This window comes from Notolabrus celidotus, chromosome 6 (genome assembly GCF_009762535.1).
Source record: "Notolabrus celidotus isolate fNotCel1 chromosome 6, fNotCel1.pri, whole genome shotgun sequence".
Classification (NCBI taxonomy): domain Eukaryota; kingdom Metazoa; phylum Chordata; class Actinopteri; order Labriformes; family Labridae; genus Notolabrus; species Notolabrus celidotus.
Window position 1 is genome coordinate 7,337,493 of NC_048277.1, and position 15,039 is coordinate 7,352,531.

General features: G+C 41.7%; 2 protein-coding genes across 5 annotated transcripts in view; both read right to left on the reverse strand.

Moving 5' to 3' along the window:
• Window positions 1-5,672, reverse strand: part of fgd4a (FYVE, RhoGEF and PH domain containing 4a) — a 75,828-nt gene extending 70,156 nt beyond the window's left edge. Inside the window, exon 1 of the mRNA XM_034685023.1 lies at window positions 5,354-5,672. Within this exon, the coding sequence (XP_034540914.1) occupies window positions 5,354-5,456 (103 nt within the window). The 5' untranslated portion in view covers window positions 5,457-5,672. The remainder of the gene's footprint in view (window positions 1-5,353) is intronic.
• A 1,242-nt stretch (window positions 5,673-6,914) lies between these two features.
• The window catches only part of bicd1a (bicaudal D homolog 1a), a 52,415-nt gene continuing 44,290 nt past the window's right edge, over window positions 6,915-15,039 (reverse strand). Inside the window, exons 5-10 of one of the 4 annotated variants that reach the window (XM_034685022.1) lie at window positions 13,705-14,097; window positions 12,827-13,582; window positions 12,562-12,713; window positions 12,229-12,439; window positions 10,213-10,288; window positions 6,915-8,744 (exon numbers count right to left, since the gene is read on the reverse strand). In XM_034685022.1, the coding sequence (XP_034540913.1) occupies window positions 10,241-10,288; window positions 12,229-12,439; window positions 12,562-12,713; window positions 12,827-13,582; window positions 13,705-14,097 (1,560 nt within the window). In that variant the 3' untranslated portion in view covers window positions 6,915-8,744; window positions 10,213-10,240. Of the gene's footprint in view, window positions 8,745-10,212; window positions 12,440-12,561; window positions 12,714-12,826; window positions 13,586-13,704; window positions 14,098-15,039 lie in introns of all 4 variants that reach the window. The other 3 variants (XM_034685021.1, XR_004631494.1, XR_004631493.1) reach the window with 3 other exon arrangements.

A 15,039-nucleotide genomic window follows, 5' to 3' on the forward strand; every position in this document is an offset into this window, starting at 1 on the left:
AACATATACATTTGGCTCACATATATATCATGGTTAGCATTCAAGTTAAGTTAACACAGGCGTCAGGCACAGGATTCACATTGTACATTGCAGAGGTGCAAAGATAGAGGAAAAGAGAAAAAGGGAATAAATATAATTAAAAAATAATAATAATTATAATAATGATAATAAAAAGTTGTGTCTATAGCACAAAGCCTCTAGTAAGAATAGTGGAAACATTTAGCCCAATATATATCAGGAAGGGTTCTCATGTTCTACAGAAAACATCGTCTCTGGAATGTAGTTTACAAGTTAAGTAGTCCAGTGGGACATATTCAAGTATAACTCTCTGCCATTGTACCTTGGAAGGGACCCTATCTGTGATCCAGTTTAAAAGAATACACTTTCTGGCACAGAAAGTTAACATCTTAGAAAGTTTCCTCTTATATTTATCAGTAACAGTAACATTAGGTATACCTAGAAGTAGTGACATACTTGCAGGTTGGGGTATTATTTAACTTAACTCTTTTACTAAGGTAGAGTCCTACTTCACTTTCAAAAATCACATCAATCTTAAGATTTTCAGTCACAGTTAAGTCTAAACATTAGTGCTTTTCTGTTGGCAATTTTAACAGATGCAGAAAATAACAGCAGAACCTGTATAACAATTTCAAATGTCACAGACTCAAACACATGACTTTGTTTAAATGTCTTTAAGAAATGTTTGATCAAAACTTTCAACATCTTTCAAAGGAGTTAGCAGTAATTTTGTAATTGATTTGTAAAATAAAATGCTGACACAGATAATGGCCAAAGGCTAAATATCAGCCCTGATATTGGACCATTGCTGATCATCACTCGACCCCCGAAGATTTGCATGAAATGTGTGTTTGTGTGGTCAACGACAAAGAGCTTGATAAGTTTAGAGTAAGAGTAAAATGAAGGGCTCTCACAAGTTTCTGCACTTTGGTCCGTGGGAACCTGAACGCACCATGTCTTTATTTTCTCATCATGATTTCTATCCTGACAAGAAACATTTCTTTTTCTATTCTGTTCAGTTCAGTAGTTATTTACTGGATTCTGACTCTGGTTTCACCACAAAGCACAGGGGAAAGAAGACTTTCCAACTGACCTTTCAGAGTTCAGATACCAATCACACATGATGAATGCTGCTCAGTAGTTTGGGACCAGTCATGTCAAGTGGTTATAGAGCTGTGATTTATATGTAGTGTGTACTGATGTGGTACAGCAAAGCACGACACACAAAAAATAATAACCCCTGAGCCTTCATGAACTGAGCTGCACAACAGAAGCAGTGTTTGCTGCAGTAAGTTAAAGCCTGCCGAGGACAGTGAGAGGGTTCAGTTCAGGATGAATGCACATCAGAGCAGAAAAACAATCCACGGAGCAGGAGGCAAGCAGGCCACACAGCGTCTGATTCACACAGTCCCACTGCTTCTGTCTCTGCACACAGGAAACAAACTGATCCTTTGTTAGGGAATGATACAGCTGTCCGCACACCAGCAGCAGCTCAAACCCAAACACCCACTGGCTATTTGTGCTTTAAACACTAAATAAATGTAACTCCATGTGAGATACAATAACACATATACTCAGGCAGTGTGCTGTAAAGTTTATGAAGCATGAAATTCAATTTATTTCAAAGAAAGCGGAATGTTTCTGCTTTCTGCTAACTTGACTTCAAATACAAGGGACATAGAAACAAATGGAGCTCTTTGAAGTGTGTGATGGTGTCCAAAGACATCAAGTTATTGTTGTTAAGTTGTTAGCAATTGTGCAACCAAAGCATTTCACAAATATAGCTGACAGGAAATACAGTTGGCAGCATACATTCAAAGATAGCTGGGCCAAAGCAAACCAGACTTATAGACTGCTGATTACTTATCATTTGTCCAGGAAAAGTGGGCAAACATTTTTATTTCAGATCTTTAATTCAAACTTTATCTAACAAGCAATATTCCCATTGACATGTCATCTCTTATCCAAAGCGGCATAAAAAGTCACTCAAAGAACAAACAACAGTCTATAACCAGAAGAAATGACATCAATTGATAAGTTACCAGCCTTCAGCAGTAAGACGTGCATACAGGGGTTAGATGATCTTTAATCCTGGTTTAAAAAGCCTTTAGGCTAAGAATACTCAGGTTTAAGATGACCCTGTAGCTAATCAAGATAAGAAAAACAGTGAAAGCACTTTTAACAAAGACAGGGCGAGTTTGTGGAATAACACACCTGTCGTGTCCATGACACCAAATGTTACAGCCAACACTGAACAATTAAATGTCGTCACCCACACAGTTGGCACCAGAATCAGAAGTCTGTTAAATTAATGATTAATATTTTATTATCAAGGGCCCAAAATGTAGGCCTTACTTTGTGTCCAAGCTGTAGAGCAGTCACTCTCCACTAGCCTGGGCTGCAGCTCCCGTTAAAGTCTAATGCCATGATGCTACAATGCACTACAACCAAGATATAAACAGGCACAGATAACATCTGGTTGCACGGACTGTTTTGTCAGTATTTTGACCTAGTAAATGGAGATTAAGTATTAGTAGGCTGTGTCTGGTTATACTGGTTTATAAGCATTTGACCAGAGCAATGAGTTACCAGCACAGGCATGCGGATGTCAACCTGCTAAGAGAACAAAAGACTGGTGGTGCTAGCTCTGCTAATGTTAGCCACACAAGGATGACCAATCTGCCTTTGTTTACCTGCAGACGAAATGATCCTGTTTTCAGCTGTGCAAAGCAATTGTGCTGCATTGTGATGCCTCGATCAGAAGCCCAAACATATTAATTGTTTTCCAGGTTGTCAGAGCAATGAGGCGCCTGATTTCTTTACCGTCCCTAAAACGCAACACGTTATGTTAATTGCCATAGCTGGATGGATAAAACAGGAGGACCTGAATGAATCAAGTTTGCATAATAAAAGCAGAAGGAATCACTTCTCCATCAATTTTTCAGGTAATAAGAGGAAACAAAAGCTGAACTACTTAATAATATCGACTAAGATCACCCCACTCTGGTAAAACCAAAGCAAGAACATGTATAAATTCAAAATAACAAAGCAGGACAGAGCATAGAGAGTGTACTGTCTTCAATTTAAATCATACTCATGATGAATAGATGTGGGGTCAGCCAGCCACATTAGAAACATTCCATCATTAAGATCTATCTGTAGTGCATCAAGTCATATGGAAAGACATTCAACATGAAAGGGGAACTCAATATGTACCCATTTTTTTGATTGAGTGCTTTCTAAATCAGCCACGGGTCAACTCAAGGTAGGATTCATTCAACAACAGAATTACTGTTTGTCAGAGCTCTGTAATGAAACCAAAAGGATGATGGGGGATACAGAAAACAGATTTAATGAAGTCTGAGGAAAACAGACTCAGTGGCTCTGTATGTTTCACATACTGTCCTTTCATCTTCACAAATTTGATCTTTCACTCTCAGGAAAGATATCACAACTATAGTCTGAGTCTAAAGGCTGATTTATACTTTTGCGTCGAATCGACAGCGTAGCCTACGCCAGGGGTCCGCATAGTTCCCGTACCTATGCAGAGACGCACGTAGCTGACGTGCACCTCCTCCAAAATGTAGATACGCATAGAATTGACACGGGTGGAAAGTGATGGTTTCAGAGACAGCTGTCTTATTGTTCTTTTTTAACAACATATTTTAGCCTTTGCTTTCATTAACGGGACAGTGGAGACAGAAAATATGGGAGAGAAATTTGTAGCAACATAACATTGGAATAATGTTTCCACTTTTATCAGAGTCATTGTCTGCTGTGATATTAATCCACACAGTTAGGAAGACCTGCTTTTAGTTTCTATGCTCCCAATACTTGGAATTTATTACAGAAGAACTTTAAACTGACCACATGAATTACACTAGGGCAATTTCAAATTTTAATTTCTGATCTTGTTGATTTTAATTATTTTGCTTCAATACACAGACCCCTAACTGTTTTTACTGTTCTATCGATTGTTTTAATGTATTTTATTGTGGAAATGTGTGCCCTTGCACCACCATACCCTTCTCTAATTATTTGTTTGTTTGTTTGTTTGTTTTTATTATTTTTTAAATGTATTCTGTTGTTGTCTGTACCTCGGGTTCTCCCTCAATGTGTTTTCTGAGGATTTATATAAATGAACTGATGATGATATCTGTACTTTGACTCCTGTATGGTTTTCAGGTTAATCAGCCTCCAGGGATATTGTTCAGTATATTGCTTAAAGTGGAAACATACTGCAGGCTGATGATGATGAAAATAATCTATAGAACTAAAACTCCAGTATTGCTAACACAGTGACTCACTGACAGATATGATCTCTGGGGGTTTGAGTTTTTACCTCACTTCCTGCCCTGCACAGCTCATTACACTGTGACGGACTGCTGACAGACACCTTCTCTGATCATAACAGTGGCGATATAAACCTTAGAGCAAAGTTCACATCAGACTGCATTTAGTTTCTTTAGCTGCACGTTTGCACATGAACTTCATACAACTGCAAGATAAGACAGTCATGCCCAGACAGTAACACACCGCAGCAGGAGTACTGACATGAATTTGGATTCCAGTTTTCAGAGAAAAAATAACTGCTTAATCACACTAAAGCCTGGGCAAACTTTCAGTCACAGCTGCCAGGCTGTGGCTCTGCAAGATTCATCTGTAAGCCAGATCCACAAACTGTTTTTGATCAGGATCAGAAGTACACAGAGAACTTATCTCTGCATGCTCCAGATGGAATCAGACAGATCCCAGCCTTCCTTGAGAGTAGTGGTCTCCATGAGGAAAAGAAATGTGCCCTGCAGCATGTACATGGTTACACAACAGGCTGGGACCTGCCTCAGAAACCTTCATACCTGCTGAACAGCCAGTGGTGTGTAAACATGGGTTATAATGTAGGTGTGTTACAGTCCGCCGCCTCCATGCTTTCCCAATCAGCCTGACAAAACATGATGGTTAAAACAAGACCTGTACCTGCCACAGGGTCAAAACACTTAGTCATCAGCAGCGTGCCAGCTAAAGACTTTAAAGCCTGTAATGGCCTCATTCTTAAGTTTTACTCAGACTTCAAAACAGTGCAAAGGTGAGAGCACACAGCTTCCATATGGAGTCATGCAAAATATAGAACACAAATCATAATAATGTAGAACCAGCGAGCAAAACTGGACAGACATAGGTACACAATATGATTTTTTATCAGCACAATAGAATAGGTAGCCTATATACCAAGCCCAGGGTTTAACATAGTTTGAATAAGACCATAACAGAGGGGAAATGGGGATCTCTTTGGAGACAGTTATTTGATATGAAAAAAAGTATTCCTCAAATAACTCACCTTCTTCTTCTAGATCCGACTTGTCCAGACTCCTGGGTTTCTTGCGAAAAGCGACTCTGCTAAATCCCTCCATTCCTCTGTGAGGCAGTGACCGCTCCAGCATCGAGATACTAAAGTGAAACGCATTCAAAGTGACCGGAAACGAGAGAAAGTAGCGCGCGCCTCCACTCCTGGCAGGTAAAACGAGGGTCGTAAACCATGCGCGTCTGGAAGGATCGGAATCTCTTCTGCAGGCCAGTAAGTACCGAAAACCCGCCAAAGACGGACCCCGGAGTTTGGTAAACACCTGTGCACATGTGTCAGGTGTGTCGACATAATCCAGCTCACTTTGAGGAATGTCACCTTGATGGGGGTGTTCCTCAAAGCCCCGCCCTCCTCCCCCCTCTGTGCGTACTGACGGTGCAGACCTCCTTATTATTACAGCAAGACAATGCTCCTACTGTTGGTCAGCACGACACACACGCGCCCACACATTTAACTGGTTTTAAGTTAAATCGATATTTTCGACATCTAATCAATATGTACTGATTACATATTCTAGATGCAGTTGTTTTAATAAACAGGATAATAGGCTATTTAAAATGTGACTTATACAGTCACATGAAAAGTATATCCAAGGATTTCAAAAAACAAAGTTTCAGAATGATGAAAAATGATACAAAAGTCAAACTTATGAGAAGCTGATTGTAAATTAATTTAATTCTAATTCGTGTTGAGAAAGTATTTTTAATCTGTATTCATTAAAGCTCCTGACTCGGCTTGTGTTGAATTTAGCACATGAATTTAGACAAAGAATAAATAACTATGAAATCTTGTTTCGAAAAACATATTCAGAAAGATCTTCCTGCTGCATCTGCAGATATTTTACTTAAATCAAATGATTTAGTACTCGATTTTGAAAGATAATGTCTTGAAATAAGCTCCACATATATATGTAGACTTGTCAGGTGAATGCGACTTACAGTAAGTGAAATAAGATATTTTGTCTACATATTAGAAATAACACTTCCTAACATTTGGATTGTATCTCTGTGTCAAGCATGGAAATTCCACAGAGTTGCTCATGGAATTAGATTAATATGCAGAATAAGAGATGTGACCTCTGACATGCTTATCATAATTTATCATAATGCAGATTCGTTTTTCTAAAGATGAAATGCCCCTACCTGCTGTGTTCTGTCAAACATAAAGATACAAGTAACACATGAACCAGTGTTTGACAGCTGCACATGTAACCTAGTAAAAAAATCAAGAAAACATTGAAATGTCTTTCACAGTGATGGTCCATGTCTGATCTTAGCACCCTAACTCTCCATGCCTGTAACAGAGTGAGATAGAAAAACAGACACAGACACAAAGCCACATACAAATTCAAGGGCAGGTCTTTATTTTACTTGTGAAACCAATTAAACATGTTTTAATGGAGGAGAAACCGTTACATCCATCACTATCATTGTTTTTTTTCTTCTTTCATTGGGTTAGTCTCTCTTCATCCATCGCTATATTGTGCAAACAAACCAAGAGAGTTAGGTCACCAATGAGCCTGCATGAGTCCAGAAGCTTCTGTTGGACCACATTTATTTTATCACTTGGTGGCTGCAAATCTGCACAAAGACAGATCCGACAGATGTACACAGAACAGAAAGAGTCAATCATCCACCACTGATGAGGAAGAAATGCTTTCATCTGTAATCACAACACTTCACTGGCTTTGTAGATTATCTGATTCACTGCCACCAGGAGAACAGTTTAGTTACAGTACAGACATCATGAGGGAGTAAAGACAAAGAGAAGGGTCTTCATTATGCAACAAACGTCCACATTACATCCACGTCTTTCACCTCATTCATGAACCTAACAGTCTTTATCTGTGTTTGAGGACGTTGGGGACACTGCTCTGTTAGCCTGCTGGTTAGTTCACTGTGACAGAGATAGTTCAAAGATTTCGGTAATTATTTTTCAAATCATTCTACGACCGGAGATTATGTATTGCTTTAATGCATAGTGCAGAATTGTGCTTGGACAGTATTGTGTACTGACTGAGGGAAGCATGTGGGGACATGGAGATTTAATGATGACATACAGGAGAAGCATTGTTATCTGAATAATTTAATTTCTGTCACAGTAGGAGGAACTATAAGAGCAGATTCCTGGGGTTGTGACTAATACAATGAAAGATCTCACATACGATACTTTACAGTGAGAATACAACGCTGAAATGGCAGAGAGGAGAACTCTAGAAGAGGCACACCATTCAGGAATCCTCTGTTTTTAAACTACTGTTAAAAAGCTGGAGATCAGTTCACTCCATGGTCACTGAAACCTGTGCAATTCAAAAGGCAAAGTATAAAATAAAACAACAGGCCAACAGCCCTAGTCCTGACCTCAATCACTCAGCCTCTCGTCTACCTCAGACTCTGCAGAGATCTGAGCTACGAAACAGACACACCCATGTCACTAGAGTCTGCTGTAAAAATAAATATAAATTATAGGAGGTATAAAATAGTCTTTAAGCACATGATATGCAAATAATATCTCTGTATAAAAAACACAAGCATCTAAAGAAAGAGTAGTGACGTTAGAAAGGTAGTCGAAATCCACCCATCACCACCACAACATCAGCACTGTGTCTGTAATATCATGCTTACCTTCATTAGTCTCTTTCAAGTGTTAAACCCAATTTACTAACACTCCTATGTAAAAATGGCATACATGTGTTTGATTATCATATGATCAGGATCGAACAGATTAACTTTGTATAGTGTTATTACAGTTTAAACCTGTTCTTAAACCAGAAAGAACTTTTCTGCTTCACGTCCTCTTCACCACAGCAGTTAAACACTTTTCATCTTGTGAAATGACGTACAACGAAGAGAAAACATTCCTGTAATAAATAGCTCAAAAAGATTCACAAATCAATGTGTAAATAAATAATCAATAGAGTAAATAAATAATTCATAAATACTAATACACCGAGGGGAAGAGATTCCCCTGATTTGTCACTCTGGCTTTTTACAACTCAGTCCCTTTGTTTCCAGAGAAGAAGAGAGAGTCCTGCTCTTCTTCTGCGACCCAGGTAACCAGGAGGCCTGCTGAGGGCCAGACCACAAGCGTTTGGTGGAGGGGGTGGGGTCACAGAGTCCAGTAAGCACCAGATTAGACTGCAAGGTAGGCTGGGTGGGGAAAATTCCAAGGGAGCCCCCCCCTCAAGAGCGTTTCTATCTCTGCAGGACTCCTACCAGGCCGAGACCAGGACCCGGGCCGGAGTGGGGTGGCTAGGGGTTAGGTTTAGGGGGGCTGAGGCAGCTGGGCGAGACAGTTAAGAGGGTCGCAGGGGGAGAGGAGACTACTTCTGCTCAACAGGACTGTGTGGTCTGCCAATAATTTAGGACTGTAAGAACGCAGAAAGACAGGAGAAGAGAATTAAGATAGGTTATCTACGAGCCTCAGAAGAGGGGAGCAGATGATGGAGGAGAGAAGGTTAAACAAAATGAAATGTAACAGTTGACGAGAAAAATAGTGACATGGTTTCTTCAGGGAAAAGTCTTTTGGGGAAATACTTTGATTGTCTTTCTTAACCACATTTAAAATGTAATAATTAACTCATATCTGGAAAATAAATATAAAGTTGTGTGAACAGGCAGTTAGCTTAGCTTAGCATTAAGACCAACAACAGTATGAAACAGCAAGTCTGGCTCGATGAAAAGGAGGAGAGGCTTTGTAAAGTTTCTATAAGAAACTCACAGGTGACTGCTTCCAGTCAGGAAATAATTCATCATTTAACCCCACAACATGCTGCTTTAAACAGATTGTCTGTTTTATGTTTGCTTGATGTTGTTGCTGAACTAAAATGCTGCTAGCAACATGAGAGTGGTATGATTCTCATCTGTGCCTGTCAAGAGAGCATATTTCCCCAAAACTCAAACTCTTCCCTTCAACCATGTCAGACATAAGGAAGGAGCAGTTTGTATCAAACTTTAAGACAATGTATCAGTCGAGAAAAACTTAAAAAAACAAAAACAAAACAGAGTTAGAGAAGAAGGCTGGGTGACACAAAACTAAAACCAAACAGTCTCAGATCTGTCAGCAGTGTCCAAGTTGTCTGCTGTGAACATTTCAGTCCATTGAGAGAAATAAAGACAACTTGTTTGCCTGGTTTAAATATAGACTGAATGCAGAGTTTTAGAACTAGACCTCCCATGAAGTAAATGCTAAGACTTTTCCAAGACAATAATGATGCTAACTGAAGCTACTGGCTTACTAACTTTGCTGAATCTGACTCTTCCAAAATTATTACTGACACTTGTGCCGATGGTGCCATGGGAAACCAACATGTGTGTCATGGAGAAAGTCTGCTGTAAGACAGTTACCTGGAGTATTCAGTGTTAAAGCTTCAAGTTAGATTTTACTTGATGGAACATTTATCTGAAGTGCAATTACAAAATGCAACTGATGCATTGAAAAGCATTCATTTTGAACTGCTACGTGAAAAAGTAGTCTACATGCAAAGTGAATAACAGTTCCTGAGAAGTGCTTTTTATTTATGCAAAACAAGAATCTCAGCCATTAATATTTGAAGAGTTTTAAAACTAAGAGCATGCAGACAATTGCTCCTGTGCAGATAAAAGTGTTTAAAACTTTAATTATATAAAGATGTGAAAATCAATGTGACTTTGCAGTGATAGATAGATAGATAGATAGATAGATAGATAGATAGATAGATAGATAGATAGATAGATAGATAGATAGATAGATAGATAGATAGATAGAGAGAGACAGAGAGAGAGAGAGAGAGAGAGAGAGAGAGAGAGAGAGAGAGAGATGTGGATGAGCCTACTTCTAGTTCTACAGCTGGTTACCTGCTGGCTCGGGAGGCTCTCCCTCGCCTTAGTTGTGGGGAGAGTGACGGTACTGAGGCAGCAGGCTGCTGACAATCTACAAGAAACTGATAAATTAGACAGATATACAGAGTGGTGACACTCTGGGTTAGACAGAGAGACAGAAGACACGGAGGACAAACAGGGGGCGCCTTGTCAGGGACAGAGAGGGTCCTGCTGGTTCACTGCTGTGATAGCTATTAGTTTTATACTGAAGCAGCGCTCTGATCCTTGTTGTTGAATGGTTGTTTTTCATAGCATGGTGCAACGTAAAGCAAGAGTCTGTTGTTACCCAGAGAGGATGCTTTAAATCTCGGGGATAAGAAAACTGATCCACCTGCTGTTGGAATCAGTGATTTAGGATGTGAATGAATGTGAGAAGCCGGACAGAAGAGTAAGCAAGTGGAGAAATATGAGCTCATGAGGAGAAAAGGCAGGAATAACACTTGAGTAAAATCTAAATGTCTGAATCTACTACATGCCAATTACATTCCTGCACAGTGTGAATGTGACTAATACTGTAAACCAGCCTCATCTGACAGGACCAGTCTCTGCACAGCTAGGCAATCAACACTGGAGGTGGAAAACACTAGGAGACAGAGACATGGACACAATTAAATCACACATACACTTCCAAATCCAATACTATATTGATTTGTGCAGCACACAAAGAGAAAGACAGACACAGAGGGGCTGATGCCATACAATCCCATCCTGCTCAACTCCACGACACCTGCTGCGTTAACTCAGTGCATGATCTGCTTGTTTGTTTGCATGACTTGTTTAAGCTGTTTCTCTTTTACACAATCAGAGTTATCTGAGGTAGAAGAAGTGAGAGAGAGGGAGTGAGATGTCAAACATCATTTGAAAAGAAGAGATAATGGAAATGTTTGCTGATACTGCCATCTACTGGGGAAACTGGAATACTGTGTGAGTTTTCCCTTCCCTTTTTATTTTCATGCTATATGAGGTAAGAGGAGGTCAATCGAAGAGGAGGTCAGGGCACAGAGAGGAGGGTTGACTGGTTTCTATTGTATTTGAAATCACACATTAATCATGTGACACACTTTGAGCCCGTTAAATACTTTCTGACAGGACTTTAGATTTGACAAATTAGGCATGCATGAAATAACTTAAGTAAACATTTATCAAAGTATAATCGCTAAAATATTATCAACAATATAATCACTTTTACAGAATGGATGTATGTATATACTTCAACTGATGAAAGTTTAAAAATCACATGTTGTTCAGAGCGTCTGCCACAGGGGGTCACTGGGGTTCTGCTGAAGCAGATGCTGCAGCACTTTTTTGCCTGTTTTTTGTTCTGAAACACTTCCCATCACTCTGTGAGAGCTGCACATGATGTCATATTTTACAGTAAAAGCTATTCAGACGCCAAGAAAGATGCTCATTTTAAATAAGAAAGTCAGTGCAGTCCAACTTTCACTTATGCTAATGAGCATTGAGAGCCAGAAAGTGCACTTTTCAGGATGTTTTCAGGATGGAGCATGTTGTCATTGGCTCCATCTTCCTGAGTGTTCTTGTATTGTTGGCATGAGAAACCAGTTTGTTTTCCGCTCTGTGTCCCACCTTAACCTGAGGATTCTGGTAACTGTGTACAAAACAGACATCTATGCTGGGTATAGAGGTGACACAGAATCACCGCTTTCGCCGCAGGTGAGGAGATACTGAAGAAGATCTATTAGTGCCGCGAGGTGGGGTAAGGTGACCTACTTCTTGTCTTGAAAAAATCACTGGTCTGAACTTTACCGTAAGACTCTCGGGGTCTATCATGATGGGCGTAGTACCCAGGGACAAACTAGGGTAACTGATGCTAGTCAGAGTTGAGGTCTGGATTGTTTCTGGAGTCCACACAGACATGGACGGAGGACTGTGAAGGGTCAGGGTGGTGTTCAGGGTCTGGGTGGTGATGAGGGAGGGGCTGTTAAGTCTGGTGGGGCTGGAGGGAGCTGTGAAAGCACCTCTTTGACTTACTTTGGGCGGGCTGCTTTTTATCCTGGGCACTTTGGCCCCACGGCCCCTGTAGGTCTGCTCATGGTCAAACTCCAGATCCTCCAGCCGCTGGGTCAAGGCCAGCTTCTGCTGGATGGCCATCCGGAGGAGAGAGTTCAGCGTCTTTTTCTCATCCTCTGCTGCTGCCAGCTGCCTCTGCATCTCATCCAGCTGTGTAACATACTCATCACATCTGCATGGAGAGAGAGGAGAGGACAGAAAGGAGGGAAGAAGCAAAGATTTAGTTTACACAATCCCCTTTGATTGATTTATGGTAAGTTTAAGCTCTTCATGGTCTCATGTTTCCTCTCTCACCTTGTAGCAAACATGGCCCTGAGAGACGAGAAGGTGGCGGCATCTTCTTTCAGAGCCTTCAGCTCGTTCCTCAGCTTCATCATGGTCTCTGTCACCATTGCCTTTTCATTCTCATATTTGCTCTTCAAGTTTGCCAGAGCACCCTCTGCTGTCTGTAATTTGGATAAAGATGTTCTATTTAAGTACACAGGTCTTACTCAGATTATGACTGGACTGCATCACTTACACAAAAAGAAGTAGAGTTAAAGCAAGATTAATTCTGGACCTGTTTGTTGGCCTTCAGCACCAGCCTGAGTGTGGCTATCTGCTCTCTCTTGGTGCTGAGCAGAGACTTCAGTTTCAGGATCTCCTCCATGCACAGCTCCTTGTCCTTGTCCAGCATAGGAGCCAGCTCCCTGGCTGCAGCCCTCTGCCTGGACAGCTGCAGCGAGCGATCTACGGCCCTCTGCAGGTGTTTGATCTGGTCTCTGATGATGGCGTTCAGGTTGTAGATGTTCATGGGCTCCTTCCGCAGGTCTCCGCCTGCCTCTGAGGGCACTGGAGACGGGCAGGGGGAGATGTTGATGGATGGGGAGCCTGGAGGGATGCGTGTGGGGCTGCTATGACAGGATGATGAGTCTGCTGTGTGAGTCGTCTCACTGTGATGGGCGTCTTTGGATGGGGAGTCCATGGGACTGCGAGGGGAGTCAGAGGAGCAGGCTGCAGCTGCTGCAGCAAGGCGACGTGCCAGGCGAGGTGAGAGAAGGGCACGGGGGTCATCAGAGCCTTTCAGGCTGCCGCTACGTGTGACGCGGCTCTGCCGATAGTAGTCCAGCATGACGCGATTAGGTGTCTCGTTGTTGCACAGACAGACGTGGTGGTAGAGCTGAGCCAGCTCCTCACTGAAAGTAACCAGCTCATCCTGTGCTGTGTTCAGCATGCCCTGACTCTCTGTGGACATGCTTGTTGCTGCTCGGAGCTCTGCCTCCAGGCTCGCCACCCTCTCCCTGCTGTCACGATAACTACGTTCCAAATGAGTTACCTGCTTGGAAGAAACAGATCAGAGGTTTGCAGCATCAAAGAACTGTGTGAAGGGAATACCATCTGATAAACAAGATACTGTCACTTTGCAGTACAAGTGTGCATCATGTGACCATGACTAACCTGTTCAGTCAGCGCCTGCACCCTGTCGTCGCTGTGGACGTCTCCCTGACCCTCCACAGCCTGGTTGTACTTCTCTTTCAGGACCTTGAGCTCTGCCTTAAGGTCGATCACCTCTGTCACTGCCACCTTGTACTTACACTCCAGAATCTCAAACCCGTGGATATCGGGGTCATGATGTCCATTGGTTGGTGGTGATATTGAGCCCCCGTCAGGCTTCTCACTCTCCTGTGGGTCATCGAGCTCTTTGTCTCCGTTGAGACATTTCATGGTATTCACGCGCTCGGTGAGGCGATGGACCCGCTCGCTCTGCTCGGTCAGGGCGCCCTGTGTGTGCTGCAGCTGTGTCTGAGACTCCTGCAGGTTCATGTGCAGTGACGCTTTCTCACGCTCCACCTGTAGAACAAATGGATACACAACTACATGAGAGAGAGCAAGTGAGAGTATGATACAATACTGCATATGTGTGTGTTTAATGGTAGACACATCCATAGAAGCCAGACGGTGGTTCAAGAGTAATGTGTGCATGTTTAGAGGATTGTGCACAAAAAAAATTAAGATGAAAAAGCAGCAACATCCAGCTGCAGCTGATTAATAGCACACTAAAGTAGACCAAATTTTGAAGAAATGTAATCATTTTATGACCTACACATATTCATAACTCAAGAAGCTGATGCATAAAGGGTCTGTTGCCTGCATTTGTATCTATGATAGGGCTGCAGTAACTAATTATTTTACTAATCAATTACCCATCCATCCATTATCTTGACCGCTTATCCCTGTTCGAGCCACAATCTGAGCCAATCCCAGCTGGCTTTGGGCAGAAGGCAGGGTACACCCTGGACATGTCGCCAACCCATCACAGGGCAAACATGGAGAAACAGACAACCATTCACATACACACTCACACCTACGGGCAATTTAGACTAACCAATCAATTCTATTCTATGAAGTAACATTTCATCAAATGCAAACAAATTCGGGGCTTCTGATGCTTCCCATCATTCTACTTCTCTGACTGTAAGAAGGAGTGAAATGCTGCAGCCGGCTTGTCTCCAAATATTTTCAAAACAGACAATGGAAACTGACACCAAGTGCTGCTCGCATGCTTCATCATCAGTTATCTCAGACAGGAAGCGTGCTCTCATGCATAGAAAGGCTAAAACTTCCTTGATCTGACTCATGAGAATCGCTGTGGGACGCATAAGAAACAGAAAAGTTTAAGGGGTCTTCTTTTCCAGCTTTCTTACTAATCACCTAACTGTGTGAAATACTTGATCCTGATTGGTCAAAACCCCCATGACAAAGTCATTAATTCCCAATAGCAAACACAACACC